This window comes from Terrapene carolina, unplaced genomic scaffold (assembly GCF_002925995.2).
Source record: "Terrapene carolina triunguis isolate 2854851 unplaced genomic scaffold, T_m_triunguis-2.0 Scaffold84, whole genome shotgun sequence".
Classification (NCBI taxonomy): domain Eukaryota; kingdom Metazoa; phylum Chordata; order Testudines; family Emydidae; genus Terrapene; species Terrapene triunguis.
The window spans coordinates 410,803-420,247 of record NW_020664435.1 but is presented as its reverse complement, the minus strand read 5'-3'; the positions used below and the strand labels follow the sequence as shown (position 1 = coordinate 420,247).

General features: G+C 39.3%; 1 protein-coding gene across 3 annotated transcripts; it reads left to right on the top strand.

Moving 5' to 3' along the window:
• Positions 1-17: 17 nt before the first annotated feature.
• METTL6 (methyltransferase like 6) lies at positions 18-9,170 on the top strand. Of its 3 annotated transcripts, XM_024194482.2 has the most exons (7): positions 23-69; positions 1,346-1,414; positions 1,517-1,898; positions 3,112-3,246; positions 4,306-4,476; positions 5,887-6,028; positions 8,974-9,170. In XM_024194482.2, the coding sequence occupies exons 3-7, from the start codon at positions 1,602-1,604 to the stop codon at positions 9,120-9,122; spliced, it is 894 nt and encodes a 297-aa protein (XP_024050250.1). In that variant the 5' UTR covers positions 23-69; positions 1,346-1,414; positions 1,517-1,601; the 3' UTR covers positions 9,123-9,170. The 3 variants fall into 3 exon arrangements, with proteins under 3 accessions (XP_024050251.1, XP_024050250.1, XP_024050252.1); XM_024194483.2 differs by lacking the exon at positions 1,346-1,414 and having other exon boundaries at positions 18-69; XM_024194484.3 differs by lacking the exon at positions 5,887-6,028 and having other exon boundaries at positions 8,974-9,102.
• The last annotated feature ends 275 nt before the right edge of the window (positions 9,171-9,445 follow it).

Sequence of the window (9,445 nt, the reverse complement as noted above, 5' to 3'; positions counted from 1 at the left end):
CGCCCCGCTCCCTTCCGGGGCAGCGTGTCACCGAGAAAGCCGTCCGGCTGCGGGGCGCGCCCCGCGCGGGTAGGCCCCGGGGAGGGCGCGGGATGGGGGGTGTCTGGGGGTGGGGGCAGGGAAGGGGTGTCTGTGGGGGAGGGTAGACTGGGGGTGTCTGACATGGGGAGCAGACTGGGGATGTCTCAGGGGCAGGACGGGGGTGTCTGTGGGGGAGGGGAGGAGGTGTTAGAGAGCAGGACGGGGTGTCTGACATGGGGAACAGAGGGGTGTGTGGGAGGGGAGGGCAGGATGGGACTGTCTGACACAGGGAGGCGCAGTCTGGGAGTGCGGGGGGGGGACGGACAGGCTGGGGGTCTCTGACACAGCACAGCCCTGTGCGTGCAGGATCAAGCTCCCAGTGAGCACTGAAGAGCTGTGTGGCCCATGAGTTCTCTTTAACACTGGTCACGTCTACACTGAGAAAAGGCATCATGTTTGTAAACGTGTTAACTAATGTGATGATAAACTTAACTTAGTACCTAACCTAGCAGAGATGGGGACAAGTTGAGTTTAAAAACAAAATATCTTTAAGACCAGCTAACATGTCTTTAAATGAGATTGTCCATGTTCAGACTAAGTGCAAAATCATGTATAACACCGTTAGTTAATATTTTCCTTGTGTAAACATGGCCAATGAAAATGATCAATGTGGAGTGTTTTTGGTCTGTCTTGTTAAAAAATGTATCTGCTTCTCTTTATTGTCTGACAGAGCACATTGTAAAGCCTATTAGTTTACTCAGACTTTTTTTGAATCTGTAGGCTGAGTTGTGAGGTTTTTGTTTTTGCAGGGTTTGGGAGTCTTGTTACTATAACTTTGTCATAGATTTTTTAAGACCAGAAGGGATCAAATAGTCTGACATCCTGTATAACTGACCAAATAATTTTGACCTTGTTTTAACTTGATTCTGTATACATCTTTAAACTTTGTGTTTGTGAATGTATAATGTCATGACATCACTAAATAAATAAAATATAACATTTTTGCTTTGGTGAGGTATTGTTGGTTTTTACCTAAAAATGGGGATGCTGTCTTCACCCTTTGTTTTACGTTTTTGAATTTCAGAGGTCAGTAGCTCACTTTTATTTTTTTGTAAAATAACACAAAGGCTCCAGTCCAATATGTGCTTACACCAGCATGGAATCCCACTGGAATCATTGGGGACATGAATAGGTGCAGTGGATCAGGTTGCAGAATCAGGCCCATAGTGTGGGGACAAGGTGGTAGTCAGTTTTTGTGGCTTCTGTATGATCTATAAGAGGAACAGAAGTGTGTCTTGTTGATTATTTTTGTTTTTAATCTTAGAAATCTTAGGAAAGTCAAGTCTGATCTTGCCTGGTTTTGCTGGAGGACTTTCATGGAGGTTTCAGAAAAGTAGGTTTGGTGCTTTCTCAGCCTGGCACTTACAGTGAGTTACAAAAAGTCCCTAAGAAGTGCAAACTATAACCCCTTTCTCATTATTTCTTATGTTTCTAGGGCCTTGATTGTTTTGTCTGAAATCAAAGATGGAAATATACACCTGAGGAAAAAAACACTTTAAATCTGCTTTGTCTGTATTCATATGGATGAATCCAGGATGTTCCAAGAAAACACATCTGATAATTACTTGAATTCAGTAGCCCCAATTTGTGAAGATGGTGCTTTCCAAAAGAAAGGGCACAGTGCAAGGATCCTTAGCCCTGAAGAAGCTGAGAAACTGGCAAGAGATCAAGCTTTGGTGTCTGACTTCAAAAAACTGAAACTGGAGAAAGATGCACAGAAGAACTGGGATCTATTTTACAAAAGAAACAGCACAAACTTCTTTAAAGACAGGCATTGGACAACTAGAGAGTTTGAAGATCTAAAAGCATGCCGGGAGGTGAGCCATATACACTAGTTCTACAAGTAAAGGGGCAAATATTGCTAATTATTTTCAAATGATTTAATAGTCCACCAAATAAGATGTCAGTGACAGATCACTGTTATACGTCAAATGTGCAGTGTTGTGTAGTTGATAGCTTCCATGACTTCTAAGATTAAAAAAAAAACTGAAATTTTTTTTGATTGGACTTTTCATCCTGTTCTTTCCTCAATATCTCCATGAGTAGGCTCCATGAGGACCCATCTGAAAGTTTCAAATGTTGGAATCTCTTATGAAATCTTTGAATAATAGTTTATAATTGACGTATATTTTACATTCAGACCCACTCTCTAGAACAGTGGTGCCCAAACTTTTCCTGTCACGCTCCCCCCCTACCAGTAATGGAATTTGTCCATCTCCCCACCCCTCCCCCCTTACTGCACAATTGGCTCAGCAGAGGAGCTTGGGCTGAAGGCAAACCTAGGCGCAGAACAGGGGCTAGAGGCAGAGCTGGCCTGGGGTTGGAGAGGGACTCAAACAGAGCTGGGCCAGGGATGGGAGTGGAGCCTGGGCCAGGGGCGTGGCTGGGTCCAGAGTGGGGCCATGGCTGCAGGCAGAGCCAGGAGCGGGGCTGGAGCCGGGTCGGAGAGGAGCTGGCTGAGCGCGGCTGCGTGGCGCTCCCTCCCCAATCCCCATGGGGGCTGGCCTGGGCCTTACCGCATGTTTCTCTGCACCCCGTATGGGGGCATGCCCCACAGTTTGGGGACCACTGCTAGAATATTTGCTCTGTGTTCTAAATTAGATCTAAGTTCCTCTCTCTCTTCCAATTTGCAGACACAAGTTGCAAAACTTTTGAGCACCCTGTTATAAAGTCACCTATCTAGATAGTCAATACATTAAAATATACATTTTAGAAACACATTCAAATGTATTTGTTGTTCACCCTGTTTAATAAAAGGGCCCAGGCAAGGAGGATAGCATAATTTGATTGTTGCTGAAATGAGTAGATCGCTAATGAGATTTTAGTAATTTCTAAAGAGAAACTTAATGTAATATAAAGTAAAGCCTACACTTCACAATGTCAAATTGCCAGTGGAAGGATACTTGGGATTTTAAACTGATGATAACTGAAACTCTGATCCTAACTTTAAAATGTGAAAAGCAGTATCTTTGTACTATGAGGATCAACACAAGTGATGTGCTGTATGCTTGGCCTCTTTCTCCCACATAGTTTGAAGATCAGAAACTGACCATTCTTGAAGCAGGCTGTGGAGTTGGAAATTGCTTGTTTCCACTTTTAGAAGAGGACTTGAATATCTTTGCTTATGCCTGTGATTTCTCTCCAAGAGCTGTTGAGTATGTAAAGGTTGGTGTGATATTTGTGTGTATTTTTAGTGCTTCTTTAGAAATTTGTGTTCATCAGATTCCAGATTATCTAGCTTTGTTTTCTTCTATAAGTATGGTAAATTGTCCTGTATGGAAGAGGAGAGAATTGAATCATCACTGAGGACCTGATTTTCTAGTATTAAATCATATTACTGTAGTAGTAAGTGTGAATGTTGTACTTGGATATTTCCTAAATGTTAAGTTTGGCCAATGAGAATAATAGACTGATTCAGCAATTAAGTCATTTTCCCCCCTCCAACATATCCATGTCCTGGTAAACTACACAGTACAACCAAAATTTGATTTGGGACATAAACTCAGCTGTGACATCTTTTGCGAGGAGGGACAACCAGAGTGATCTTGAAAACAAAAACTTAGAGGCTCTTTTCAAGAAAATTTGAAGACCTATTATAAACAGATAGCATGTTTATACTCAATTCATTTTTATACAATACAGTACACCCTCTCTAGAATCCTCAACAAACCTTTGGCTATAGTGATCCTACCTCCAGCCCCGGGGCCACTGGCGTAATTATATTGTGTTATTTTGACAAAATATGCAGAATTTTGCAGAATTTTAAAATGTGGGCAGAATTTTTATTTTTTTGGCAGAGTTCCCCCAGGAATAATGACACAGCACAGCTGCACCGGTGCACTGCTCCACTGTAGTGCTTAGTGAAGATGCTACCTATGGCAACAGGAGAGCTTCTCCCATCAGCGTAGGTACTCCACCTCCCCGAGAATTGGTGGATATGTTGATGGGAGAAGCCTTCCTGTCAACATAGCACTGTCTACACCAGGGGTTAGGTTGGTATAACTCCATCACTCAGCTGTGTGGATGTTCCACATCCCTGAGCGACAAAGTTATACCAACATAATTTCCTAGTGTAAACAGAAAGCTTGGAGTGAATGCTCTTTTGTAGTTGTGTTTCCTTTTGTTGCTCTCCCAGTTAAAAAAAATAATCACAAAATACAAATTTATCTTTTATAATTTTATAATGAATGCTTTCAACTAAAGCAACATCTTTTCACTCCATAGAAGAACACTTTATATAATATTGAGAGATGTAAAGTATTCCAATGTGATCTGACCAAAGATGACCTTCTGGAAAATATTCCAGCGGATTCTGTGGATGTTGCCACATTAATATTTGTGCTTTCTGCCATTCACCCTGACAAGATGCACCTTGCCTTGCAAAATATTTATAAGGTAAATGTGTAAGTATGACACAACAGTTTTAGGGTTTTTTTTAAAGTCTTTTTTGACTCAAGAATACTATTCCACTCTGAAAAGAAACTATGTGAAAATGGCACCTCCTTGGTTAGTACTTTACTCCCTGGATGAATTCAGTCACATTCGCTTTTGCTTACTATGGGGACTAAAATACGTTTTGACTACATTTTTCTTCTGTTAGTTCTGAGTGAGTGACTTGGATTCTCCTCTGGCTTGTGCATCATCAACACAACTAAATTCATATTACAAAAATTTTCATGTTGATAATATGACATCTAAATTGCTGTAGGACTGGCTGTTAGAAGAAAAATCTTTTTTGCAAGTAACCTAAGCAAACTTGCTGTATGGTCCTTGAGACGCAGCACATGGAACCACATGATGCCATTTTTACAGCATGACTTTTTGCCTTTTTAAGGAATACCATTAAGAAAATACAATTATGGCTCGTTTTTATAAAAAGGAAATCAGCTGATTAATTGGCTGAAAGTCAGATCAGAAATGAATGTTGCTTTCTCTAGGTTCACCAGGATTATTTTCTCCTGGTTTTTGGTTACCATTTTTATCTATACCTATCTAATAAATAATAATATAATATAATCATACCAAGCATCTTAACACACTAAAATAGAAAAAAACTGTCACAACAGTGCATTTTGATGGGAACTAAGTACCATTATTTTTCCTTTATCTGAATTTAAAGGTTCTATGGTAGTGTGTTAATGTTGATAATGATTAAGGTCCTGATCCTGATAACACTAACATATGTGCATAACTTTACACACAGTGAGTAGTCCCATTGAAATCAGTGGGACTACACACAGTATACAGAGTTAAACATGTACAGAGGTCTGTGTGGGACTGGGGTCTTAGGCTTCAAACAAGAAGTAGAGGAGCATTAGCATCTCCTCCTGTGAAGTGCTGCGATTTTTCAACTCTGATTGAGGGTACTCAGCATCCTGTAGGAGCAGGCCCTAATATGAAGAGCTGAAAAATGCACAACTATTTTGAGATAACAGTTGTCCAAAAATATTGGCTACTGATTGGGAAGAAAGGTTCAAACTTTGATTTCTCATTCTGTTTGCAACATACATTTTTTTTATTTGCAGTTCATATTTGGATTTTTATATTATAGGATATCTGCTATATCACATCAGCTATAGTCTGAGTAATAAAGGTTAAGTTTTGATATACTTCAGAGTTTGTTTTCTAAAATAGAGATTTATTTCTTAACTCAAATGGGACAGAGGCTAATTACGGTTTTCTTTGTGAAGATGGGTTAGCTCATTTAATCCATTTGTTCACTTCTGCAGAAATTTACAAGTTCTCTCTCCTTTAAATAATTTTGTTATGTCCATTTTACTGATATAGCTGTATTTTATCTGATAGGTATTAAAACCAGGCAAATGTGTCTTATTTAGAGACTACGGGCTCTATGATCATGCAATGCTTAGGTTTAAATCTGGCAGCAAACTTGGAGAAAACTTTTATGTTAGACAAGATGGGACAAGATCATATTTCTTTACTGATGGTAAGATTTAATAGAAACTTTTTTCTCTGCAAGATTTTTGTTTAAACTTGCTTCAGTGAATTGTTGCTATGCCTTTAAGGGTTGCTTGATACATATATGAACTATGAAACCTCGGTGTAATTTGTTTTCCAGCTGTACATGGTTATTTTATAAAAGTGGCAGGACTGAAGGAGCAATTTGATCTGTTGACAGAACTACCTATATGTACCATCATGATAGGCCATGGCAGCATAGGTTTAGAACTTGTTAGCTGCAGTGGCTTCATTCAGATCAATACTCTGAAAGAAAAAGAAAAATGCTTAGGGAAAGATTTAGTCTCATACGTCACTAAGCAACTAAGGGGTGAAATTATCCCATAATAATCTTTTTGCAATGTTCTTACATATATGAAGCCTGATTCAAAACCCATTGAAGTCAGTGGGCTTTGAAACAAAGGTATGACTGGAATGAAGGAAAGCTTCTACAAAACTTTCATTGAGGTAACACTGTGCTAATAATTTGACTAGTTGTGACTGCTGTCTCTTCTGGTAGATTATTTCCAAGTTCAGCCAGCTCTACATTTTAGTAAAGATAACTTTTTAAGGCATTTCATTATCATCATCTTAGGACATTAACAATACTTACAGTAGCACCTCAGAGTTACGAACACCTTGGGAGTGGAGGTCGTTCATAACTCTGAACAGAATGTTATGGTTCATTCAAAAGTTTACAACTGAACATTGACTTAATACAGCTTTGAAACTTTATTAAGCAGAAGAAAAATATGCTTCTCCCTCCCCCCCCCCCTTTTTTTTAGTGATTTATGTTCAACACACTACTGCACTGTATTTTCTTTTTTTCTTTTTTTTGGTCTCTGCTGCTGCCTAATTGTATACTTCCGGCTCCAAATGAGGTGTGTGGTTGACTGGTCAGCTCGTAATTCTGGTGTTCGTACCTCTGAGGTTCTACTGTATATAGTCTTTCATTGAGGGATCTCAAAATGCTTTACAAAAGAAGATAATTGTCCCAACTTTATGGATAGGAAAACTGAAGCACAGAGAAATTAAACAATTTGCCCAAAGTCTTGTACAAAACTGGGATTGTAACTCTGGTCTCTTGACTCCCAGTTTTGCTCACTGAACACTAGAGAACAAATACTTCCCTATATTAATTATGGGGCTTTGTGAAAGAAAAAAGTCTTTTTTCTTCTTTAAAGGAAAATCAAGTATTGAAAGTCTCTTGGAGACCAATTTGGAGCCAAGTAAATAATTTTGATATTTTATGACATAGTCAATTACCTAGTTGCTGCTCATATTTAAAAATAAAACCAATTCCATTGATCATTTTTGAGATGTTTCTATTCTTTAAAGGATATTGATTAAATTTAAGATAAATAATGCAAGCAGCTATGCAACTTCACCCAAGCATTCTTAGGGTCATTTTTGTTCATCAAATAGCTTGTTTAGTTCCACTTATACTGGTAATTGTAGTAAACTGAGCTCTGCTGTTGGAGGAAGGGACTGGCGGAGCCAACCTAGAAATGGAAATTTGAATCCAATGCCTTGTTAGGCATTTGGAGAATGAGATATCACAGTTGAGTGTTTGGATGGGAAATTCTTAGTCGAGTTTTTTTCTTGAATTTTGAAGAATATGCTATTACCTGCTGTCTCATTTTATTGTGGTGATATGAAAACAACCTGTATATTGTGCTACAGTAGCAAATAACTCTAAAATATCATTCACCAGTGTCCGTTCTTTCTAAAATGGCCTGTTGAGTTTAATTGTGATCTAACAAGTTTGTTTTTCCAGGAGGAAACATATTGTCTAGTGCAGCAAAATGTGCTTTGTGACCACTTGGTGGCGGTTCATGGAGGAGCTTGCCAGTCAGGAGGTGCTAGCTCTCCTCCTTATCTCTCAGCTGAGAGAAATAAAACAGATGAAAAGAGAGAGGTGAAAGGAGGAGCAAATACAGACAGTGATTGTTCCTTTTTAAAAAGGGATATATGCCTGGCTCAAACAGGACTATCAGTCTCTCTCACCTTCTCAGAGAACTAATTTTTTTTACTCCCCCCAAATTATTTTTAATTAGTAGAGGAGTGAGTGTGTAGATCTTGCTCAGAGCCTGATTTCATTAGAGTGAAGTTGTCCTATGGTGGCAGAATCTATTATTTATATTTCAGTAGCCTGTATTTCTCGCACTGTACAAACAATGAGTAACAATTTTTGCTACCAATCTAATTAGGTAGAACAGATAAAGAAAAGTGTGAGGGTAAACAGAGGGGAAATGACTCGCTCAAGATCACACAGCAGGTGAGCAGCAGAGCCAGGTCTTCTGACTTCCAGTCCAATGTCCTGTCTGCGAGGCCTCACTCTCTCCTCTAGGGAAAGAAAGTTTTCTTCTATGTGTATATGGAAAGTATGTTTGAACTGTGGAGGCGTAGTATCAACATTTCCAATTTGCCACCTTGCTTTTTTTCTGTTTAACTACAATATGGGAACTTGGCCTATTTGCCCCTCCGTAGAGAGCAAGCCTGAGGCCAGTCCACCACTGAAATCTTCAAAGTGGGGTTGAAGCGGGACTTAAAATGGTGCATTGGCTTTGTGGTGCCCCACTACACAATGTGAAAATAATTTCAGAGTCATTCACAAGAGGAAATGGAAAACTTTCAATTTAAAATGATAAATGTACACCATTTGGGAAACAGGATTGTGTTACCAGTTTAAAGCCCTAGTCCTGCAAGCTGCTCTGCATGAAAGCAGAGCCTCATTGACTTCAGTGAAGCTCAGTGCAAGTGTCGGTGGCTGTCTGCACAGAGCAGCTTGCAAGTTTGAAGCCTTCATGATTTTCATGAAAGTGGATGTAATTAAGTAGTTAAAAACAAATGCTTGTATAAATGCTCACTGATGCTTAAAAACAGTCTAAACTAACTTTTAGTAACACCACCTTTCATCTTTCTCCCTTGTAGAGTTCTTGTCTCATCTCTTTATGGCTGTAGGATATGAGCAAGTGGTCAATGAGTATGTGCTACGAGAAACTGTGAATAGGAAAGAAGGCCTGCGTGTTCCAAGGGTTTTTCTTCAGAGCAAATTTCGAAAGCCTCTAAGTGAAGCATGAGTATTTGCTAATGAGCCACAGAAATGCTTGTTTAAATGGGGCGGTGAGGGGGGGATTCTAGTGTGGTGTTTTTCCTTGGCTGTACTATCCTGGAGTCTGCTAAACCAGAATGACAGAATCATGTTTTCCAGAACCTTCTGTTGTTTTTGATCCTTGGCTATAGAAGATGAGAGTGACTGTTAGAATACAATTTTAAGATAGGATAAAGGTACATATATACAATCAACCTCTTTGAGTGCCTAAATTTCCCCTTTTTAAAGTAAATTCTATGCACCATTGTTAGAGGCTCTTGTGTGATTTTAATATAAAAATGGTTTAAATAA

Excerpts from the sequence above, each read along its gene's own strand:
- METTL6 (XM_024194483.2), top strand. The coding sequence starts at position 1,602 with ATGGATGAATCCAGGATGTTCCAAGAAAACACATCTGATAATTACTTG. Across the intron at positions 1,899-3,111 it reads ATCTAAAAGCATGCCGGGAG|TTTGAAGATCAGAAACTGAC; the intron begins GTGAGCCATATA and ends TCTCCCACATAG. Across the intron at positions 4,477-5,886 it reads CCTTGCAAAATATTTATAAG|GTATTAAAACCAGGCAAATG; the intron begins GTAAATGTGTAA and ends TTTATCTGATAG.